Source organism: Paramisgurnus dabryanus, chromosome 5 (genome assembly GCF_030506205.2).
Source record: "Paramisgurnus dabryanus chromosome 5, PD_genome_1.1, whole genome shotgun sequence".
NCBI lineage: Eukaryota > Metazoa > Chordata > Actinopteri > Cypriniformes > Cobitidae > Paramisgurnus > Paramisgurnus dabryanus.
In genome coordinates this window covers 24,618,798-24,644,054 of record NC_133341.1, presented here as the reverse complement: position 1 = coordinate 24,644,054, position 25,257 = coordinate 24,618,798, and the positions used below count along the sequence as shown (strand labels likewise).

The following is a 25,257-nucleotide window of genomic DNA, read 5'->3' as shown; positions in this document are numbered from 1 at the left end:
GATCCAAACCCATCATTTTTGAATCTCATGGTACACAAGGGACTACTAACTTTATTAGCAGAAACACATTATTTACTTTTATTGGATGAAACATGACTTATAAGCACATAATAAACACTACCGTAGCACATCTGTCTTTCATTTCCAGGTTGGTATATATGTGTGTGTTCAATGCTGAAGCGCTCCCCCAAATATGTTTTAAGTCACAATTTCTGTCTCTCATTTCTCTTCAGCTTTAGCATTCATAACAAGCTTCAACAGAAGGCACGGACAGATGCTTTTAACATGAACGCAGGCATTTACTAAAAGGAAGAGAACGCTCTCATTTTTTTCCCTCTCTCTTCCCCCATATCCTTCTCGCCCCTCCTTTTCCCAGTGGAACGAATGTGAACGTAAAAGTTTTAATAAACGCTACATCTGGTTGGCTGTTTTCTCCCCAATATACTTACACGCTGAAAAGGCACTACATCCAAAATGGGAAAATCTGCTGGGGGCTAAGCAGGAATAATTTGGCTCGATCGGCTCGTTTTACAGCAGGAAACGTGTGCAGGAGCTTTTTGGACACCTTCAGGAGGACAGAAGAGTTTTGTTACTTTGCGCTGGAAACTGAAAGGTATGTTAAAATGAACGAATCACACAGCTGTCGAGTGTTTCGAAGCATACACATTTTTGGGGTTACACATTGTGTCACAATGTAATAATACATTTAAGTACAAAGTACTTTAGTTATAATTAACAATGTACCTACTATAGGGTTAGGGTTAGAGTTAGTTGCATGTAATAATGCATTTACTATTATAGCTACACCGTTAGAAAAAAAGGTAAAAATAAAAAGCTCCTTATTTGTACCATTTTAGGTACAGATATGTATACATTCGCTACCAATTTGTACCTTTGAGATACTAATATGAACTCTTTAAGTGCACCGCTGTACTTTTTTAGTGGTACAGCCCCAGTGACAGCAATTTTTTCTGACAGTGTATAATAATTACATGAAATGTGTAACAAATGCACTGTAAAATAAAGTGTTACCCATTATTGTTAAAAGATGATTTTATTTAAAATCCCCATAGATCCAAAAAGTCTAATATTTTAATAAAAGATAAGTCTTATGTTCTAAGAAAAAGGTGCAAAGCTGTCACTGGGACAGTACCCTTTACAAATGTTTTAATATGTACCATTGAGGCACCTTTGAAGTACTAATATGTATCTATGATGTACTTATTTGCACTCATTACGTATAAATGTGTTTCTTTTAAAAGGGTACAACCAAGATAACATGCTTTTTTACCTCTTTTGCTGAGAGTGCAGAGATGCATACCCAGTTGTTGTTTTATTATTGCTATAATTTCAATTAATTTAAACTATTTTTACTAGAATGACTTAGAAGTTAAGATGATACCAATGTGTCTAGTAGAGTGTCAAGTTTTTGTATTGTTCACGTTCTACATGCTGTACACCATGACAGCGGGAGTTGTTTTCTTTCCTAGCATGTAGCAAAGAAATAACAATAAACTTTGGCCTTAAAAAAATTTCTTTACTTTTTTAAAGCAAGAAAGCACTTGAAAGAAGAATGACTTTAGTAAAAATATTTTTTTTTTACTTTCCCAAAGGTGCACAAGCAATGTCGAAGTTTAGGTGCTCTTTCATGACAATGATGTTTAATATGGTTATCCCTTTCAAAGATTATTCCCTAATATCAGCACGTCTAAAACCTTTCATTGTGTTATTGTCTTAGATAAGTATTAGCTTAAAGGAGAATTTATGTTTTTTAAATTGGGTCCTGTCAAGCGTAACATTCTGATTCAGAACATGTGCTGCATTGGAAATATGTCAGAGATGATTTCCTACAGCTGTGAACATAGTTTTAGGCTCAGAGTGTTTAATGCGGCAATCAATCGTCATAAATGAATTATGTTGACAATGGCGAGCGGATATACGAATTATAATAAACTTCATCATCATCAACTTCGTTGTTATATCCTTTAACGCAGCCAGAATAACCAGAACAGGTACTGAACTTATTATAGTTATACAGTATTTATATGGCATATATTTTGGATATCTTAGGTTTAAAACCACTGCAAATGACAAACAATAAACAAATAACGAAATTTTACTTAAACTTCCATTTGCAAACTAGGTTAAAAGTTCACCAGATAGCTGTATTATTTTCTTAAGGACATGTATGTTATGTTGTGTCATAGTTCATAAAGTTCCTGAGCTCATTGGAGAAATATGAACAAAATATCAATCAGTTTTGATATCTATTTGGGAATGGGACAAACCCCCCCCCAGATGATATTCCAGCCAATCAAATGTCTTTGTGTACCGCACGCCTCTGTTAACAGTAACCAGATGTATTGTTGGGTGCAACCTACTGAGAGCTATTAAGCACATCTGTGCTGGACACAAACGCATCAGAGTTATGGTCACACACAAGCTTCATACATACTCGCATTTCCTTCACACGCACACACACAAATTCTTTCTCACACTGACAGAAGAGGATGCTGCAATCTCAGTCCCATTGGACTGTTGGCTGTCAGTATGCAGAGGGATGTTATTCTTTTCTCTGCATCTTTAATAACATAGTAGACTGAGAATTGTGCCGTCTGTGAGAGTGGGACAAGTGCTTTAAATAGTATTGAAACTGGATCAAGTTTTCCATCTCCGTGGAATACGTGAACATTTTAGACAAACTGGATTCCAGACAGTCACGCAGACTTTTGAAAGTCTTCGTGAGTCTGGGCTCACTGGAGACCCATGGTAAAAGCGAAGATTTTTTGTTTTGCACACGGTTATTTATTTGTTACATTTTGGCAAACTGTGAAACTCAGGCTGCGATTTATAGCTCTTTTATTTTTCGCTGCTTTTGGGCTGACGTTCAGGACTTGCACAATCGTGTGTTTTTCTGTCTCAATAAGGGGAAATCTAGAAGTTTTAGTGAAGGTTTACGATAAAAGTGAACGTGATAAGATGGATTTATGTTTTATCAAGGTTCATTCGTCTTCTTACAGGAACAATCACTGTAAAACATAATCTCTTTATTTTTCATTCCAGAACTTTAAACTCCTGAAAGGTTATCAGCAGAGACGCCATGGAAACAGACTCCGCCCATAATTTGACCACACCCAGTGTGTCAGCATTCCACCACAACTTCACAAACTCATCATGTGACTACAACTCTTTCACATCCTCCCAGTACCAGGAAAAAGTGATCCCAACATTGTACAGCCTCATCTTCCTACTGGGTTTCTTTGGGAACTTACTGGTGGTGTGTGTATTATCTCACAGCTCGGGCCGAAGGACCGTAGCTAACACATATCTGGTGAACCTTGCCATGTCAGACTTGCTGTTCCTGAGCTCTTTGCCATTCTGGGCTGTATATTACTCTATGGACTATAACTGGGTTTTTGGGTGGATTATGTGCAAGCTGTGTGGTGGACTGTTAACCATAAACGTCTATGCTAGTATATTTTTCATCACTTGTATGAGCGTGGATAGATATCATGCTATCGTCTACCCGCTGGACTCTCAGAGCAGCAGAAGTGTTAACCGGGCCAGGTGCGTGAGCGCAGTCATTTGGTTCGTGGCAGCTCTGACTACGGTGCCCACGGTTGTGTTTCGTGACGTACACACTTTTCCTGATACCAATGTCACGGCTTGTGTCATTTTTTACCCCAGCGCTCTTTGGCACAACGGGTTAACTCTTGCGAAGAACACCCTCGGGTTCTTCCTCCCGTTTGTCGTCATAGCTACCTGCTACAGCCGTATCGCTGTGAACCTGATGGCCACCCCGAACCACCTGGAGCAAGACTCTGCACGATTGGTCCACGTCTTGCGTATGGTGGTTGCTGTGGTATTGGCATTTTTCTTCTGCTGGTTCCCGTTCCATGTGGTGGCGTTCCTTCGAGTTCTGGGAGACCTGTGGGTGAATTGGGATTGCTGGGTGCACCAAGCCATCCAAAAACTACTGCCATTCTTCCTTTGCCTTGGCTTTTCCAACTCTGCCATCAATCCTTTCCTCTACTGCTTCGTTGGAAATCACTTCCGCGAAAGGCTGTGGCATATTTATGGGGAGAGGCTGACACAGAAAAGAGATTCTATTAGCACAAGACTCTCATCCTTCTCCAGGAAACTGAGCGACCTCAAAGAAACCGTGCCTATGGAGATCCTGGAGTAGTAGAGGAGACTCTAAAGTGCAACTATAACTATTGTGTAAGATTACAAACAGAAATGGACAATGTCAATGTCAGTCATTGACCTAAGTGCTGTTCTGTACTCATTTGCCATTGGTCCAGAAGAATCTAATATATGGGTCACATCCTGTATTCGCTGGTGTCTGTTGTTGCTGGATCTCGTAGGCCTAGTCTTTCTGCTGGGTTAGGTGATGCTGTTTTGCTATATCAGTTATTTGCTATTCACACTGTTATGGTTAGCGGCAGCATCAAATGATAACAAACAATGTTGCAAATATGTATAGTTTGCAATTTTCATATAAATAAATATATATAGAATATAACAAGATCATTCATTTTATTTCAGATGTCTGCAGATTAAACTCAAGTTATGTCTTTAATCTATGTCACAGTAATATAACCAAAATGAGAATTTTATGTTAATAATGAATGAGTGATTATAAATTGCATTATACTGTAATTGTAATGGAGCCTCATGAATAAATTGTTCACATGTACACAATATCTTTCACCGGCTGTAAAATGTTTTTGGTTTGTTTATTTTCTCTAGAATTATGACGAGAATGAGGACACGTTTGCTTACATTTAAACAGTCATGATCAACAAAGAAAATCTCTTAAGTCATACATGCTTTAACAATGAAAATATTTTATTGAAATCTTTTACCTAATTTTTCACGTTCTCAGAGTCTTTTAAATTTCATCTGTCAAACTACATCCATGGGCCGGATAAAAAAATCTTAAGATAAATTATAAGACATTTAAAAAAGTAAAATTGTCAAGAATTTCTTTAGAGGTTCTCCCAATAATTTTTTAAGAACATCTTTCTTTTTTTTAAGAATTAAATGACAGGCTTTGACATTGACTTTAAATGCCTGCACTCTAAATTCTGCCAGGTTATTTTGAACCCAATGCTGGGTTATAAATAAACCTATGTATTGAAACATAGGCTTTATTTATAACCCAACATGTGTTCTGTCAGATATTTACCCAGCATTGGGTTAAAATAACCAAGCAGAAATTAGAGTGTGCTCATGAACATAAACTTAACTATCCATTAACTTTTTTAGGAATCCACTATCATAAAAACGTGATATGTTTACTACAGAAACTCCCCCTCTTGCTCAATGTTACTGCGCGCCGAGGTCAAAGTGCTGCAAACTAAGTGCTCTTCCGCCATATAATATAGTTCTCATTTTTTTATCCGCTTAAAAATCGCCATTTTATATTTTTGTGCCACCATACTTACTTGTGTAACTACTCATGTAACAATCTTTAAATAGGTAAAACATATAAGTGTTTGGTGGCTTCTAAATTCATCCCTGTTTGGATCCTAATGAATGAATGGGGCTAGGCTAAATGCTAACACATTCACGACGTGCTGTGCAAAGATAAAGTGCACATATTGAAAAAAGATAGATATGTATTAATTTGTCTTAGTTGAGGTAAGAACATAGTAAAATATTGAAAAATGGTGCTGTTTTCCTTTAAAAACCTTTATCCACTACCAAGAACTTTCTTTGAACGTTAAAGGTTCTTTATGGAATCATACTGCCAAAATTATGTAACACCGTGGGTGCTGTATATACAAACACACACTGCACTCTTCTTGGCCTCTCTTACCTGTCGCTTCTAATAAATGCAAACACCTGATCTTTGTGGCAAATTTCCTGAAACGTGTGAAATGTTATAGTGAATTAAGCTTGAGCTTTTCAAGCACTTTCTGGACCAAACTACATTTTTTATCTGTGAGATCAACATCACCTTTCAACACCTGTTAGATCATAGTAGTCATGTTAGATATCTGTACGTAAAAATGCATAAATGGGTTTACACAAACAGCTCCTAAGAAAAGAAAAGAATGTAATCAACCATAAACATTTCCAGTGTAAATTAAACTTGAAAAACCTGCTTGCGGTATCTAGTAACAGGATTACTTGTATTTCTTAAAAAGTTTTTTTGCAGTAGTTCCTCTGTAGTGTGTAGTTCATATTCCTCATATTTTACTGATTGAAGGAATTACCTAATTACCCTGTAGGCCAAGAACTGAAACCATTGCTGAACGAATGCCTTTGAAGGGTTTTATGTTCTTAAATGGTTTTAGTATTTGCATCCTAATTCCATGCATTCCATTGACTATGGGACATTTTACAGACTGTTTCCTTAAAATTTGCAATTGTAAATTTACAATGTAATGACGGCAATATGAATAAATACGACAAAGTTGGAATTTATAAGGGTTATAAAATTGTTGATAAACAAAAAAGTAAAAAGGTAGCATACACTGTTGCATAATAGTTAAGAATCTGGGTTGCACATGCAAAGGTTACAGGTGCAACTACCCGCCAGAGATTTACTGAGATAACAGTCATGCTTTACCATTAATGTGCCCTTAAGCACCTAACTTTACTTTAGTGTACTTTAGGGTGCTTTGAAGTAGACCTGCTATGTGACAAAAAGACAAAAATCTCTGAAATTTGAAATGCTTCAGTGACGCTCACTAGAAGCTTCATTATTAATTTGTGGAAACATTATTTCAAATGGCAATGATAACTAAAATCTATAAATGCTAATGTAAAATCTGTTTTTAATCTTTCCTAGCTATAAGATCGCGTGTGGTTGTGATTTAAAGTATGCAGCAATGACTGTTAAGAGGTACATTATTCTTCTTGCATGGAATGGATCATGTCACATGACTACACATCATCACGCAAACATGCAAACTATCCCATACAGTCGAAGTATCTTTTTCTTCAAACACCGTGATTTTGTACCTGTGATAGTACGTTAAACCCCCTTATGAGATCAGTGGGTCGGTTCACCCCAATTGTCTCACTTTGTCATTGTTTCAAGCTCAGAACAAAACACACTGTTCCTGAATTGCACACACAAACAAACGTTCAAACACGACTAACACATTATCTAACATCAAGGAAATCAATTCAAAGATGTGTAAACGTGTGTTGTGGGATGGGTATAAGTGTGTGCGTGTGGGGGGTGGGTAGGCACATAAATATGTTGTGGATGCTGTCAGACGAGACTACAGGTCACTCAAAGATTGAGCTGCACAGATATCACACAACAGGTAAGATTTATATTACACACACTAGCATAAAATGCTGTTTCACATATAAGGATTTGTTTTGTCTGAATCGGTTTGGATTTTGTAGCAGGGGTTCTTCCTTTCAGTGCGATCAATGACAATCTAGCCAAACAAACAATAAAGATGATCTCACTATTCTGGGAAGTGAGGAGATCCGGCCATTATGTTAGAGCCTTAACTGATACGTGACGTTTTGCTTTTTGATCTTGCAAAGGATTTTAAAGGAGGACATAAAGTGGTCTCTAAGACGTGTGTGTGTGTGTGTGTAGCTCTGGTTTTGTTTAGATTGGCCCTACAATAAGAGTACAAGCTGAGATCACTTATTGTGTACTGAAGACCTAAAAATGTTGGTGTGTTTCTATAGGTTTAGGAAATATTGCTCAGAGATGTAGGGATCTCTTTAGTTTTTAAATTATTTCATTTCGAGATTAAAAGGAGAGCATGTAAACTTTTGCTTAAAAATACCAATTGAGCTTTTGCCAAGTCAACAATCAAAAGTCATTATTATTAAAAATTACAATATCGAACATTTCTCATTAAATTTACATAAATCCAGATATATTTATTATTTTCATTTTACAACCCCATGACCTTAATGTATTTAAAAAATATATTTCTATTTTTAATTCTCCTAATCAATTTTACACTATAAAAAGTGAAAAGTTTGGATCAACTTGTTAACACCTAAAAATTTGAAGTTTCCTCAACTTAAATTTTTCACCTAAAGTTGATCAAACTTTTCACTTTTTACAGTGTAGGAGAAACATCTTAAAATACTTAATAGATACACTTAAATTCTGTCATCATTTACTCCCCCTCATGTTTCTTAAACCTGTATCATTTTCTTTGGAGCACAAAAGAAGATATTTTGATAATTATGATAACCAAACAGTTGAAGGAACGCACTGACTTCCATAGTATAGTATTTTTACATTTTATCAAAATATCTTTTTGTATTCAAGAGAAGAAAGAAACTCTTTGAGGTTAAGAACAACATTAGGGGGACTAAATGAGTACATCATTTTCGGGTGAACTATCCCTTTCAATGAAACAACTGATAACACAAATCGCAAACTCAGAACGAAAAAATTCACATCTAAAGTAAAACCTGCTAAAAGTGACTTGTTCACATTTTAAGTGACTGTGCGTGTTTATGTGGGCGTGTGTGTGGGCGTGCATGCATAAAGATCAACAACTCTGAAATGTAAACATCAATAATCTATATAATGGCATGACCTAAAAAAGTATATATTTTGTTTAGATGTGACTCCACAATGTCGGTAGTAAAGTGCTACTTAAACAGACATTTAAATATAAAAAGATATCTAAATATAAATACATACAGCGGGTAAAATACTTATTTGAACATGTCACCATTTTTGGTAGTGATACTATAAGGTACTATTGACATGAAATTGTAACCAGATGTTGGTAACAACCCATGCAATCCACACATGCAAAGAATCAAACCATAGATGTACATAAGTTAATTGTGTAAAATGACACAGGCAAAAGTATTGGACCCCGGAAGACAAGGAGGTGCAAAAATGGAAAGCCAAGACAGTAATAAAAAAGCATTCCTGCCCCTTGTCAGTGCAAATAATAACAGCTGGTTCAGTTCCAACTGATGGCCTATAAAATAGTGTCTCATTACCAAGGTGTCATGCAAGAAACATCTCATGATGGGTATACCCTTATCCAAACACAGAATCACTTTAAAAACAATTGAAAATCTATGGAAAGAACTAAAGATCAGAATTCATAAGAGGCCCACAGAACCTTTTACATTTAAAGATAAAGTTTGTGTTGAAGAATAAAAGGCTCAAAATCACAGCCGATTTCTCCATACAGGAGCCGTCTTAAAACTTTCATTACCAACAAAAGCTTTTGTACAAAGTATTAAAATACATTTCAGTAACCATTTTCAATACTTCTTTCCTGTGTCATTTTACATTATTACCTAAATTATAGACATTTATGGTTTGATTTCTCTGAATGTGTGGATTGCATGGGTTACCAACATCTGGGGAAAATCAATAGCACCTTTAGAAATATTTTAACTGAGAAAAATGAGTGACGTGTTCAATACTTATTTTATTCGCATTACAAATGCAGTTTGGTAGTGATGTAATATAAACAAAGACCAATATACAGTATGTTGCTCTTGTCTTGAGTTGCTGTGTGTTTTATAACCTAATGACCTGTTCTTCCTCTTTCCCATTGTCTTAAAATGCTATTCTGAATAGTTTATTTTTGCCTTTCTTTACATCTTCAGAACCACTTAAGCACAAAAGACTAAAGAATCCATGCATACCATGTCAAGAGCAGTTCCAAACAATATCTGACGAGAAGGCAGAAAAACATTTTCCTGTGTGACAGCACTTGAGTTTCTGTTTTAGATTAGATGTCAGATAACACACACACACACACACACACACACACACACACACACACACACACACACTGGGGGAAAATGTGGTTATGCTGCTTTTTATATGGATCTTGTGGAATGCATTTCTGGGGGTACAGAAACCTGTTGGTGGCATACTGAACCTGTTCTGCAATACCATCTCTAATACTAAAATCTCTTATGCTGAGTAACAATTGACCTTAATAATCAGCATTAATAAAGATATAATTAAAGATGATGGCCTTTGATTCAAATACTAGGCTACTGATTACCCTTTATAATCATAGTGGGAGATAATTGTAAAACATCTAATTTCATGTCTGTATTTTAATTTAAGGAACTGACAACAATTCAGGAATTGAAGAATAACTCACCATGGCCAGTGGTAAAAGCTTACACAAACCTCTGAACAAAAACAATGCACCCACTTTAAAAACAAGAAATACACTTAAATTGTCTGTTATTTCAGAGGTTGACAGGAAGGAAGTGTTAAAAAGGGCAAAAGTTCGAAATCAGGTGAAACAAGATTGCAGTTGGATTCAAGGAGCTCAAGTGGACAAGGACACACAAGTAGATGGACATCAAACACGGTAATGTACATGCACGCTTACACTGCCATCTGCTGGCTCAGAGCGGTAGTAACATTGTGTACATTGTCTCTCAGTAATTTGTTGTTTCTTATTTTCTTCTTTGTTTGCTCTTTAACTATAAAGTAAACCGGCGCTGGTTCTACGGAAAGTGGCTATCACTCCACCCACTATACCATCTATCCAGAGCCCCACCTACACTTACCTTAAGTCATCCCCACAACATAAAGGCTTTGTTAAGTCAGCTATGAAGAAGTTTGAGTGAGAGCTTTTTTCACTTTTTTGGGATTTCATACCTTTGTTCTTTGCTTTTAGATGATACATTCTTCCATTCAATAACATCCGCTATGTTCTCCCATAGAACTTTAAACCCGGCAGAAAATACATCTGTCAGGAGTTACCATGGCAAAAGGTTTGGTACATTTCTCTGTATAACACAATCCATGACAAAACTTGCTATCCATTTTTACTGCTTCATCCATTATTATTAACTTGCAATCTATGGTGGACAAGGATATAGATTTCATTGCTCTCCATGTGTTTTAGTCAACATCCAAAGGATTCTGTATATGATACTAAAGTCACACCTGCAGAGAAATCTGGGTTCACACCTGTAAATAAAGCAGTGGAGACACCTAAAGTCACACTTGTGGAGGAAACACTGAAGACATCTAAAGTCACACCTGTAGAGAAACCACTGGAGACACCTAAAGTCACGTCTGTAGAGAAAGCAGTGGAGACACCTAAAGTCACACCTGTAGAGAAACCAGTGGAGACACCTAAAGTCACTCCTGTAGAGAAAGTAGTGGAGACACCTAATGTCACACCTGTAGAGAAAGCAGTGGAGACACCTAAAGTCACTCCTGTAGAGAAAGTAGTGGAGAGACCTAAAGTCACCCCTGTAGAGAAACCAGTGGATACACATAAAGTCACACCCGTAGAGAAAGCAGTGGAAACACCTAAAGTCACACATGTAGAGAAAGCAGTGGAGACACCTAAAGTCACACATGTAGAGAAACCGCTGGAGACACCTAAAGTCACACCTGTAGAGAAACCAGCGGAGACATCTAAACTCACACCTGTGGAGGAAACACTGAAGACATCTAAAGTCACACGTGTAGAGAAACCAGTGGAGACACCTACAGTTACACCTGTAGAGAAACCACTGGAGACACCTAAAGTAACACCTGTAGAGAAAGCACTGGAGACACCTACAGTTACACCTGTACAGAAACCAGTGGAGACAGTTAAATTCACACCTGTACAGAAACCAGTGGAGACACTTAAAGTAACACCTGTACAAAAAGTAGTGGAAGTACAAGTGGATGCACCTGTTGAGAAACCAGTGGAGACACCTAAAGTAACACCTGTAGAAAAACCATGGGAGACACCTAAAGTCACACCTGTAGAGAAAGCAGTGGAGACACCTAAAGTAACACCTGCACAGAAAGTAGTGGAAGTACAAGTGGACGCACCTGTTGAGAAACCAGTGGAGACACCTAAAGTAACACCTGTAGAGAAACCACGGGAGACACTTAAAGTAACACCTGCACAGAAAGTAGTGGAAGTACAAGTGGACGCACCTGTTGAGAAACCAGTGGAGACACCTAAAGTAACACCTGTAGAGAAACCATGGGAGACACTTAAAGTTACACCTGTAGAGAAAGTAGTGGAAGTACAAGTGGATGCACCTGTTGAGAAACCAGTGAAGACACCTAAAATCACACCTGTAGAGAAACCAGTGGAGGCACCTAAAATCACACGTGTAGTGAAAGCAGTGGAGACACCTAGAGTCACACCTGTAGAGAAAGCAGTGGAGACACCTAGAGTCACACCTGTAGAGAAAGCAGTGGAGACACCTAGAGTCACACCTGTAGAGAAAGCAGTGGAGACACCTAAAGTCACACCTGTAGAGAAAGCAGTGGAGACACCTAAAGTCACACATGAAGAGAAAGCATTGGAGACACCTAAAGTCACACCTGCAGAGAAACCAGTGGAGACACCTAAAGTCACACCTGCAGAGAAACCAGTGGAGACACCTACAGTTACACCTATAGAGAAACCAGTGGAGACACCTAAAGTAACACCTGTAGAGAAAGCAGTGGAGACACCTAAAGTAACACCTGTAGAGAAAGCAGTGGAGACACCTAAAGTCACACCTGCAGAGAAACCAGTGGAGACACCTACAGTTACACCTATAGAGAAACCAGTGGAGACACCTAAAGTAACACCTGTAGAGAAAGCAGTGGAGACACCTAAAGTAACACCTGTAGAGAAAGCAGTGGAGACACCTAAAGTCACACCTGAAAAGAAAGCAGTGGAGACACCTAAAGTCACACCTGCAGAGAAACCAGTGGAGACACCTAAAGTCACACTTGTAGAGAAAGCAGTGGAGACACTTAAAGTCACACCTGTGGAGAAACCACTGGAGACACCTAAAATCACACCTGTAGAGAAACCAGTGGAGACACCTAAAATCACACCTGTGGAGAAACCACTAGAGACATCTAAAGTCACACCTGTAGAAAAACCACTGGAGACATCTAAAGTCACACCTGTAGAAAAACCAGTGGAGACCCCTAAATTCACACCTGTAGAAAAACCAGTGGAGACCCCTAAATTCACACCTGTCGAGAAACCACTAGAGACACCTAAAGTCACACCTGTGGAAAAACCACTGGAGACACCTAATGTCACACCTGAAGAGAAACCTCTGGAGACAACTAAAGTCACACCTGTAGAGAGACCACTGGAGACACCTAAAGTCACACCTGCAGAGAAATCAGTGGAGACACCTACAGTTACACCTGTAGAGAAACCAGTGGAGACATCTAAAGTCACACCTGTAGAGAAACCACTAGAGACACCTAAAGTCACACCTGTAGAGAAAGCAGTGGAGACACCTAAAGTCACACCTGCAGAAAAACCACTGGAGACACCTAAAGTCATACCTGCAGAGAAATCAGTGGAGACACCTACAGTTACACCTGTACAGAAACCAGTGGAGACAGTTAAATTCACACCTGTACAGAAACCAGTGGAGACACCTAAAGTCACGCCTGTAGAGAAAGTAGTGGAAGTACAAGTGGATGCACCTGTTGAGAAACCAGTGGAGACACCTAAAGTAACACCTGTAGAGAAACCATGGGAGACACTTAAAGTTACACCTGTAGAGAAACCACTGGAGACACCTAAAGTCACACTTGTAGAGAAAGCAGTGGAGACACTTAAAGTCACACCTGTGGAGAAACCACTGGAGACACCTAAAGTCACACCTGCAGAAAAACCACTGGAGACACCTAAAATCACACCTGTAGAGAAACCAGTGGAGACACCTAAAATCACACCTGTAGAGAAACCACTAGAGACACCTAAAGTCACACCTGTAGAGAAAGCAGTGGAGACACCTAAAGTAACACCTTTAGAAAAACCAGTGGAGACCCCTAAAGTCACACCTGTCGAGAAATCAGTGGAGACACCTAAAGTCTCACTTTTAGAGAAAGCAGTGGAGACACCTAAAGTCACACCTGCAGAGAAACCACTGGAGACACCTAAAGTCACGCCTGTAGAGAAACCACTGGAGACACCTAAAGTCACACCTGCAGAAAAACCACTGGAGACACCTAAAATCACACCTGTAGAGAAACCAGTGGAGACACCTAAAATCACACCTGTAGAGAAACCACTAGAGACACCTAAAGTCACACCTGTAGAGAAAGCAGTGGAGACACCTAAAGTAACACCTTTAGAAAAACCAGTGGAGACCCCTAAAGTCACACCTGTCGAGAAATCAGTGGAGACACCTAAAGTCTCACTTTTAGAGAAAGCAGTGGAGACACCTAAAGTAACACCTGTAGAGAAAGCAGTGGAGACACCTAAAATCACACCTGTAGAGAAACCACTAGAGACACCTAAAGTCACACCTGTAGAGAAAGCAGTGGAGACACCTAAAGTAACACCTGTAGAAAAACCAGTGGAGACCCCTAAAGTCACACCTGTGGAGAAACCACTGGAGACACCTAAAGTCACACCTGCAGAAAAACCACTGGAGACACCTAAAATCACACCTGTAGAGAAACCAGTGGAGACATCTAAAGTCACACCTGTAGAGAAACCACTGGAGACACCTAAAGTCACGCCTGTAGAGAAACCACTGGAGACACCTAAAGTCACACCTGCAGAGAAACCACTGGAGACACCTAAAGTCACGCCTGTAGAGAAACCACTGGAGACACCTAAAGTCACACCTGCAGAAAAACCACTGGAGACACCTAAAATCACACCTGTAGAGAAACCAGTGGAGACACCTAAAATCACACCTGTAGAGAAACCACTAGAGACACCTAAAGTCACACCTGTAGAGAAAGCAGTGGAGACACCTAAAGTAACACCTTTAGAAAAACCAGTGGAGACCCCTAAAGTCACACCTGTCGAGAAATCAGTGGAGACACCTAAAGTCTCACTTTTAGAGAAAGCAGTGGAGACACCTAAAGTAACACCTGTAGAGAAAGCAGTGGAGACACCTAAAATCACACCTGTAGAGAAACCACTAGAGACACCTAAAGTCACACCTGTAGAGAAAGCAGTGGAGACACCTAAAGTAACACCTGTAGAAAAACCAGTGGAGACCCCTAAAGTCACACCTGTGGAGAAACCACTGGAGACACCTAAAGTCACACCTGCAGAAAAACCACTGGAGACACCTAAAATCACACCTGTAGAGAAACCAGTGGAGACATCTAAAGTCACACCTGTAGAGAAACCACTGGAGACACCTAAAGTCACACCTGCAGAGAAACCAGTGGAGACATCTAAAGTCACACCTGCAGAGAAACCACTGGAGACACCTAAAGTCACACCTGCAGAGAAACCACTGGAGACATCTAAAGTCACACCTGTAGAGAAACCACTGGAGACACCTAAAGTCACACCTGTAGAGAAACCACTGGAGACATCTAAAGTCACACCTGCAGAGAAACCACTGGAGACATCTAAAGTCACACCTGAAGAGAAAACTATGTGTACTGTCTGCAAGCACCCTATAACTGAAAATGAGAAAATCCTTGTGGACGATCCTCCCATGTGCTGCCATACGCCGTGTTTTAAGGTTCAGAGTTTCAGTTTCTTCTGCATGTCTGTTTCCACATATATAACATGCTGCAGTGTGATCAGTAATGATGTGTGTTTGTTTTACAGTGTCGGGGATGCAAAAAGCTTCTGGGTGATCTTTTGTCACCTTTGTTCTACCACAATGGGAATGTCCTCTGCGAGAGATGTTTTGATGAAGTCCACTTCACAGATAAATTAGTAACATGGGAACCAAACTATTACACCTCAACATTACAACCAAGCACATCTTAGAAGAAGCCTCCGGGTTTGACAAAACAGGACTATAAAAATCATTTAAAATAATCCCTTTACTCATCAGATTGAAACTGTTGACATGGGCATAGCATGAATACAGTATAGTATTCTATAGATATTTATGATTGTGTGTGTTTATAGACAGTCAGCATAGCTTGCATACTGAATTGATAGAGCATAGGTCATGGGTTCAATCCCAAAAATACACAAACTGATAAATGTTTAGCTTGAATACAATATTCTACAGATATTTATGAGGTACGTGGGTACGTTCAAAACGAGATATTTCTCTTTAAGCTGAATGAAGTGTGTTTCAAAAAGACTTTTTCATCACTTTCAAGCACTCACGCTGGGGTGTAAACCCTTCAAAGGGCTTAGGACATAGGGATGAGCCCTTCTGAATAGAACGTTGTGTGTGTTTAAATACAGTAAGCCTGGCTTACATAGTGACTATACTTATGTAAATTTCTCTCTAAAATTATAAAGTATCTTTCGCCTATATAAACAATTTCAAAATTCATACTTTTATAATGTGTTTTTATTGGTTAACATGAATTTTCTTCATAAATGTGAACTTTGTATGTGTGAAATGAAGTGACAACATAAATTCAGCTTTCATTAAAGAAAACTAATCTTTATTACTGAGTTTTACTGAAGCCAACACACAATTTTATGTCAACTCAATTCAGTTAGAATTATTTAATAACCATTTAACTTTCTCCATTAGATTAACATCTTCAAATCATTTTTAGTGTCCTAAAATCAGCCGGAACAATAAAAATAGGATTAGTTTCCTTTGATCGAGCACCATCATTGATCGGGTTCAGTTTATTGCCAGTTGGTTATAAAATAAACAACCACACACTCACATACCATACAAACACAAATAAAATCACACACGCGCATTTACTGGACAAGGTTTGATATTACACAAACATCAGATACTCTAAAATACTGATGCCAGACTGACATAGCAACAGTGTTGTATGTGTATGTGTGTTTCAGAACATAAAGCCACTTCTCATCAGTCCAATGTCACACTAAAAGTCTCTTTTCTCATTTCCATCTCTTTAATAGCTAAAAGAAGGATAGTAAGAAAGAGGGAAGGGGAACTAAATTCCTGATAAAACTGCAAGGCATTAATATGATCATAAAGCTAAACGATTACAATCATTAAAACGAACATGTGGCCATGAGAAAGTCTAAATGGCCATTCACACTGAGCGCATTCTCATGTCTCGTGATTTAAGTGCCTCCTTTTTTATATGATGCCGTGTAAAGTTTAAAATGAGCTTCTTTTTGTTTCTTGTTAAAGGGACAGTTCACTCAAAAATTTACATTTGTTGCAATTTTTCTCACCCTCAAGCCATCCAAGATATAGATGATTTTTTTACCGTTTGGTAATGGATTACACGTTACAATGTTTTAAATAATGTTTCGCCCGCCACATATTGTCAGGAGCCTCTGGTATTACAGTAATTCATTTTTGCATTCATGTAGCTCAATTGGTCGAGCATAAAGTGAGCATTGCAAAGGTCATGGGTTCAATCCTAGGAACAAACATACTGATAAATGTAGTTTTGGATTAAAGCATCTACCAAATGCCCATTTTTGACCTTTTGTGAGATGCCACAGTTTCAGCTAAAAAACTTTATTGTTCTATTCAAGGAAAAATGTCACCTACATCTTGAATGGCCTGAGGGTGAGTAAATTAACAGCAAATATTTATTTTTTGCGTAAACGAAGGCTTTTAGTTGTATTTAAACGTAAGAATGCTTTTTGTGTGAACAGTTCCAAAGAAAGTTATTGAAACACAGAAGCTAGATTCCACTCCTCCAGAGATCTACAGTACAGTAGTTTGTGGTGTTAACCATAGCGCATAAATGAATTGTTATTTTTGTAGTTCATTCTATTTTTGCTGTGTAGCTTGTTCTTCTTGCCCCCCCAAAATACCAGTGGGGTGTATGTTTGCTCTGTATGATAGAACTCTGCAGGGGTATCATGGAGCTCTTTTGGGTTTCCTCACAAGCCACCACGACGATACAAATGGAGTCGCTTGAAAAGGCACCAGGAAAGAGGGTCTAGCAACAGTAAACCTAGCAACGGATCCCCTTCCTTCCAAGAAACCTTAGAACGGCGTAGTTGTAGGTGGTGGCAACCACGTAGAGGAACTAGAGCAAGCAAAGAGAAAGGTACAACACATATGTTTGATCAGTGAATCGGTATGTGGGATCAATATTGTATGTCCAAAAACAGTTTTACTAAGGGGTAATTGTAGCAGCTTTGATACTCTGCAGTAAACATCATACAAGGCATGTATTATTTCATTACATTATTGGCTATATAAAATATAGTTTATTGTCCGTAGCAGTTTATAGTGGATTTTTACTATCAGAACAGTTATGGTCCTTGCTCAGGGTTGAGGGTAGTTCATAAATTGTCCTGTCTTGAGTAGACTATATATGAAACTGACTTGACTTTCTTTGACACCTGCTAGGACATCTGAGTAAACCTGAAGGGATGGTTTACCCTTAAATTTTTTTAATTCTGTCATCATTTACTCACCCTTAAGTTGTATCAAACCTGTTTAAATTACTTTGTTCTGCTGAAAGAAGATATTTTAAATAATGTTTGGAACCAAACAAAGGGGCACCATCCACTAGTATTATTTGTCATACTATGGAAGTCAGTGGTGCCTCTGATCTGCTTTGTTTAAAGCAACTCTATGTAGTTTCCATGTAAAAATGACTTACAGCTCCCCCATGTGGTTGAAAAGCGCAACAGTGCCTGGTATCAGACACTCTTCTGCAGGCAGCGGGAGGGGCGGGGCTGTGTGCTCTACCCTCCACCGCCACTTTCAGAGTGTGCTTGTAGCAGCTAGGAGGTTGCTCAGGTTTCAGCAACAGTACAATTTGTCCAGTTAAAATTTGTTCTATCCATGAAATAATTTTAGAGACATTATTTAAAGGTAAAAAAACTACATAGTGTTGCTTTAAAAAACATTTTTATACAAATTTATACAGGTTTGTATGTGATAAAAATCTTTGGTGAACTATCCCTTTAAGGTAACTGACTTCATACATTTGCTAAAAATTACATTTGGACAAGCTGGTTACAACTATAAACAAAATAGGAAGTGTAGTACTGATGCCTGTCATTTGTCTTTGGATGAAATTACATTTTAAAGTGCTTTAGTATCTAAATAGTGCTTGGGGCTACAGTACACTTCATACTTAACATTTATTATATTTATGTGTATATATAAATGTTTATTTAAATCACTAATATTTAAATCACATGTCTACAGAATCCACTCCAGTGAAGTGCCAGAGAAATGAAATATTCAGGAAAGTTAAGTAAAAATTTATGGATCCACAAATAGCACATATCACAAATGTTTTTATAGTGATGAAGGATTTATCTCCTCCTGACCTCTGAGCTGACCACTAAAGAAGACCACTTTGTGTCTCCTCAATCTTTTTGACTAATGTTTGTGCTCCTCACAAGTCATCAAAGTTCTAACTGAATGACAACGCTTGGTTCATGGGTTAAAGGTCACTGGTAAATAATAAAATATCACTGACCAAAGCAAGAAGAGTGATTCCAGCTCCAACAAATGCAACGATGTAAAGGTCGTAGGTCATATAGAACTGAAAAAGATGAACAGATATATAAGCAAAAGGGTCTGTGAGTATGCAAATACAGTATGTGTGTGCGTGTGCGTGTGTGTCTAACCTCTTGTGTTTTGCAAATGTTAGCTAGTGTAGTTCCACAAACGGTCCCTGGCGAAGCACTCAAGGGAAGGAACCCTACACAAAACAGACCAAACAGGACACCATTACCCATGCACACTCACGTTTTAGAATAATCAAACTTAAACCAATAATAAAACTTATCAAATCTAGGAAATAACACAACTGTAATAATGGGAACTATGATGTGACCAAAAATATTCGAAATAAATCACAACTATGTATCCACTCTTTGCATAGAATTTGTAAAAATGTACTTTTGGCATTTTATTAACTGTATATTAATTTTTGAAGTATCCCACCAGGACAGTATTGAAGGAATTTTCATCTATTCTGTGCTCTTATTGGCAGCTTTTTCTTCAAATCCAAGTCATCCATTTCAAAATCATAATTTTTTTTATTTAATATCAAAAGGTTTTTAAGATTATCAAAACATTACAGTCGAGTCTCCCTAAACATTTAGACGGTAATTTACAGTCCGTGTAAAGTCAAATCAAATTGTTTATTATAAAATGTTAGTAATTTAATTGCTGGCGTTACAAAATATGCTAAACTATGTAGTATTAAATTGAGAAATTAGATGGATAAACTGTTTTTCCACATTTCTGTGTTAGTATTTGGGCAGGGGTAACGGTGGCCCGGTGACGTACTGCAGCCATCGAGCATTGCCCCGCCCCTAACACAATCGGAGCATCCATTCAGGTTGTAGCGGTGTTTGAAAATTAAGAGAGACGGTAGCATTTCCGCTAGTAACGATGGTTTAAGTGGGTCTTTTAAGATTTTGATAACCTTTATTTTGTTTTTTCGTCGTTTAAATTTGGCTTGGTGGTTAACAACACATTTTTTTGTGGTGTGTCAAACTGAGAAAACATTTAAGTATACTTTAAGTAAAGACTGTTTATCTTACGACTTACCGTACATTCGTGGATCCATGCAGACCCTTCCATGCTGAAAGACGGTGGTTTCAGCCAGAATGTTGATCTTGTGACAGGAACTCGCCGTGTTAAAGAAGAAGAACACAGGAATGGCCGTAAAACCAAAAACAACCAACCAGATCACGGCAAGCACGCATGTCAGGATTATAAACTGTAAAAGACAAGTCAGCAAATCAGATCTTTGTAACAAATATGATACTAATAATAGCAACAACGAAAGCTAGTTGTGTTCGACTTCATACGCCGCCGCAAGAACTGACTGGCAGATGACGTAAAAGTACCGCGAGAGCTAGTCGGAAATTTAACTTCTCCTTGTGATTTCTCGAATCGCCCTCGCGGTACTTGAAAGTCATCCACTTGTCGGTTGCGGTGCCGCATTGAGTCGAACAGCATTGTGATTAAGACAAAGTGCCAGCTTACTGTCAGGCTGAGACAGCGGCCAAAACGGGTGCTTCTAAACTCTCCAAAAGTTTGTTTTACTGCACTTGTGGTGTAGAAACCTTCAGCCAACAGCAACAATCCATACAGGAAAAAGAATGAGGCCAGACCGTAGATCACATATTGAAAATATTTTATACTGAAACAATACAGAAGACCGAAACGTTAATAAACAATAGATATACAATCAGATTTAATATAGATAGACATAAAGACAATCACTCACAAATCAGCCAGCACTGTGTAATCCTGGAGCTCCCTTGCAAAGTGGATCTCTACCAATGTACGGGTGCCAGAGAGCGCCTCGTGCCCTCCACCACAGAAGAGAGCCACTCCAATATAGCAGAGCAGGGTGGCCAGGAGGCTGGCGTAGGGCACGGCGCCCAGGCAGCGGATGCAGCAGTCATAGCAACCTGTGGGTGAGTAATATATAAACACACACACTGCGCATGTCGCACACACAATGCACACACACATTTATACACACGCTCACCTCTATATCTGACGGTAGTAGTTACGTTTAGTCATACATCATCAGTACAGGTAGCACATACATAAAACCATACAGCTATGAATACATTAAATGTGATTGGTAGGGTTAGTGGCCTAAAATGTACCATCAAGCACATGCACAAAAAACAACACAAATCAAAAACAACATGTTATATGACATTTTAACAGTTAACAACCAAAACAACTACATCAGTAAATAATAAAAAATAATAAGCAAATTAAAAAAGAAACCATAAGCTCCAAATGCCACAGGGTTCCCAGCGTTCCCAGCATGTGAGTGATGGGCAGCGGTGTGGAGATGATCAGATGAAGAGCAAAAGCATTTAGTAGGTTGGTCTCAGGTCACCTAGCGCTTTACACAACCACGGCTGTTTCACTGGAAACATCGGCGCCACTGAGCTGAACCCACGCCAAGAGAGTTGCACAGATGCTGGTCCACTCGCTATTCAGGTCTCTCTTCACTGTTGCTGCGATAACTAACGTCAGGGTTGTAATTTCTTCAGATAAACTTCACTGTTCACCTCAAGGAGGAAAAAACGCATCGCTTAAGCTGTTCCACTCCCTCCCTCTCTTCTTGCCCTCTTTCTCTCTCTCTCTTTCTCGAGTAGCCTCGTATCAGGGTGAGAGAGGGCCTTGTGTGTGTGAGTGTTTGAGGTTTTGTGGTCAGTAAAAGAATCACTTGTGAGAGTCATAATGGCTTTTGTTTTAATGACAACAACAGGCATTGTGCACACACAGGCCAGTGCAGTTGCGTCATTGCGTTTCCTCCTATAGCGGTACAGACAGACACACACTGACACCAGTGAAATACACTATTGGGTCTTATTAAAGAGGTCAGGGTCAAGACAGGTCATCCTTATATCACTTTCTCTATTTTTAACTTTATCTGTCCCTCTGTTCTCAACACTCGGGACCAGCATTGATAATAATACTACATGATAATGTAGATAGGGCGGTCACAATTATTAAATAATCGTCTCATCGCGATTGTTTGCCCACATGGCAGTGTTCTTCACTCCCAAACCTGGAGAGCCCTGCAGAGTTTAGCACCAATCTAATCAAACACACCTGAGCAAGCTTATCAATGTCTTCATGAACACTAGAAAATCACAGGTAGGTGTGTTTGATTAAGGTTGGAGGTAAACTCTGCAGGGCACCGGCTCTCCGGGATTGGGAGTAAAGAACACTGCCATATGGCGATGATTTCAGATCACCACAATGATTTCATAGCTCTCTAAAAAACACAAGGGGGAGCTGCAGCGCCTGTATAAACAAGACAGTATATAATGGCGCTCCTTGACTGACAGCGTAATGCAATACTTTGCTAAGCCATTTAATACAGTGGAAAAACAGCATTTAAAGAAATGCTGCAAAATTTTGATAAGCAGTATGAACTACCAGGTAAAGCATAGATTTCCAAAACAGCAATTCCAAATTTGCTATTGAGTGCTATTCGTAAGGATCTGTAAGGAATTGATTTTTTTGCAGCCACTACAGACATGTGGTCCAGTACTACTAATATGACCTTAGTAGGATTGGCCTGTATTTAAGGTATAGTCAGTTCATTTTGCTAGCATTTTTACTTTCATTTATTTTTCAGACAACTTATTGCGTTTATTTCTTAAAAAGAATTTTCAGTTTTTGAAAGATATATTAATTAAATAATTACTTTTAAATATGTGTTATGTGTATTAATATTTATTGCCAGGTAAACCTTGCAAAAGATTTAATTTAAATAATCACAACAATGTGTGAAAATTATTTCATGAATAAACAAAAAATAAATGAGAATTGAATGTCAAAGCCCTAAAACAGGCAATTAATCGTCATAATCGTCACAATGTATTAGACAATTAAACGTCAGCCAAATTTCATAATTGTGACAGCCCTAGTAGATACAGCACAGATTTTCTTGGCCACACCCTCGGCTCTGGTTGAAACAGTGGATTGTTTTGTGTCACAAAGTCGGACCAACTCAGAGATTTTGGTTTCAATAGCTATTTAAAAACCTTACAGATACTCTGAATTTATCTGCTGCACATTTTAGATTTTAGTGGCATATTTAAAAAATAAAGCTGGAGCTTGAAATATACCCTTATGAAAAACTTTTTGGTATATTGTTTAATGTTTACCATTGACGAAATGGGTTTACTGTAGTATCCATAATAAATGGTTAATTTTCTAAAGGGTACAATTTGAGTGCTACTGTGACTTAACTGCTGAGCATTGCGCTATCAGCATAGAACGTCATGGGTTCGACTCCCCAAACTTTTTAAAAAGATTTCTTGGTTCAACTTAAAAAAGAAAGTTACCTAGATGCCTAGTTTAACTCAAAAACATTAGTTAACTCAAGAAACAAAAAGGTTGAACCACTTTTTTACAGTGCAGGGAACAGGCACAAATCGTATACCTTGTCATGCCCTGTAAGTCGCTTTAATTAATTATAAGCTTGTATAGTCGTGTTCCTTGTTTGTAATTTGCTTAGCAGCATCTGGAGAATAAATACATGTAAAATTCACTGCAACTTTTTTTTAAACACCCCTAAGAAATGGCAATTTAAAAAATCAATTTTTAGCAGACGACAGACCTTCAAACAATGTGCCGTCATGATTCTGCATAAGGATGATAAGAACATCACTATCTCTCCAACTGAGCTCTGCTGTAACTCTCTCTCTTAATTAATGTATACTTTATACAATTACAGTAAACATCTGCCTGTTAGCAGACAGGCACTGTGCTGTAAAAGAGCGATGTGGGAAAAAACGGGAGAAAAAAGAGAGAATTAATTGACCTAAAGACCTGATGTGACCTTTGTCTGGAGTCTCCTGAGGTTACTGCTCATCTCATCCACACTGCTGAAATGTCAACTCTCATAGTAACTCTCAGAACCAAAATCTGAGCCAGGCTTTGAATATATTAATCAGTTAGGAGGAACTATTAGAATATTTTCAATGCAAGCACCAATCAACTGCAATTTAACAGGGTAATTAAATCACTTCAAAACATCTTAAACACACCAAACTCATTAAATAGATCAATGTATGCAATTAAAATCATGGGTAAATAATTGTTCAGGTGAGATCAGGTGAACTTACCCATGTGAGTATGTGTATGTGTACCGCGCTCTGTCCTTCTGATGTGCCGAGCTGTTTAATCTCCTTCAATGCTCTTATGATTCTCACTCACCCTTTTGTCCCTTCAACAATAAACAAACCCCTCTGCTCTCTCTCTCTCTCTCTCACACACACACACACATACATACACACACACACACACACACATGCTGAAGCAGATCTTAAAGCCGCAGCATCCTTTTTACATTGCCAAATAAAGTGAGTGTGAGTTGGAGTGTTGTTGTGGAACAAACACTAAATATCTCCATGCGCGTGCATGATAAAGATGAACACACGGGCCAAAACACTCATGCACAGACTCTGGTCAACTCTCACCTCTGACCCTTTCGTGTCTTTTTTTGGAGTTCTGACATAAACATCCTTTGTGTAAACACAAACATACACGCAATTCGAAGCAGAGTGAGGGACGTATAACCCTTGGAGTCAGATTGGGACAAGGGCACTTTCAATACAATAGTACAGTTGTGTCAGAAATAGGAACACACACACTCACAGACAATTCTCTCTTTCTGTAACAAACACTCAAAATGCACAAATTCTCTCACTGTCTTGTACACACACAATACTATTACAGTGACACAATGGGGCTAGTGTGCGATTTGAAATAAACATGTTGTGTGTTCCATAAAAAGAATCTGTTAAAGCAGATGCTTCATATCTCTGGACAAAATATAAACACACACACATGTAATTTCCACATTAAGACCACTGTTATAGTGAAGACTTCTTCAATAGTGATATTACCTTAGCCAAAAACTTAACTTTGACACAAGATTTATGAGCATTTCAAATAGTGAGGACTACTTCAAATGTCCACACA

The 25,257-nt window shown here is 38.4% G+C and overlaps 3 protein-coding genes across 4 annotated transcripts; 2 read left to right on the top strand and 1 right to left on the bottom strand.

Moving 5' to 3' along the window:
• The first annotated feature begins 253 nt into the window (after positions 1–253).
• agtr2 (angiotensin II receptor, type 2) lies at positions 254–4,706 on the top strand. Its single transcript, XM_065250524.2, has 2 exons — positions 254–613; positions 3,064–4,706. Exon 2 carries the CDS (start codon positions 3,101–3,103, stop codon positions 4,184–4,186), a length of 1,086 nt encoding a protein of 361 aa, XP_065106596.1. The 5' UTR covers positions 254–613; positions 3,064–3,100; the 3' UTR covers positions 4,187–4,706.
• Positions 4,707–7,236: 2,530 nt separating this feature from the next.
• On the top strand, positions 7,237–16,999 carry LOC135732193 (uncharacterized). Its single transcript, XM_065250086.2, has 7 exons — positions 7,237–7,286; positions 10,052–10,099; positions 10,184–10,304; positions 10,428–10,562; positions 10,663–10,713; positions 10,848–15,408; positions 15,498–16,999. The coding sequence occupies exons 2-7, from the start codon at positions 10,090–10,092 to the stop codon at positions 15,660–15,662; spliced, it is 5,043 nt and encodes a 1,680-aa protein (XP_065106158.1). The 5' UTR covers positions 7,237–7,286; positions 10,052–10,089; the 3' UTR covers positions 15,663–16,999.
• On the bottom strand, positions 16,279–24,554 carry plp1b (proteolipid protein 1b). 2 transcript variants are annotated; one of them, XM_065250523.1, is made up of 7 exons: positions 24,399–24,554; positions 21,017–21,203; positions 20,773–20,929; positions 20,332–20,503; positions 19,401–19,474; positions 19,250–19,315; positions 16,279–17,836 (listed from the first exon to the last, which is right to left on the bottom strand). In XM_065250523.1, exons 1-7 carry the CDS (start codon positions 24,400–24,402, stop codon positions 17,762–17,764), a joined length of 735 nt encoding a protein of 244 aa, XP_065106595.1. In that variant the 5' UTR covers positions 24,403–24,554; the 3' UTR covers positions 16,279–17,761. The 2 variants fall into 2 exon arrangements, with proteins under 2 accessions (XP_065106595.1, XP_065106594.1); XM_065250522.2 differs by lacking the exon at positions 24,399–24,554 and adding an exon at positions 21,650–21,974.
• Positions 24,555–25,257: the final 703 nt, after the last annotated feature.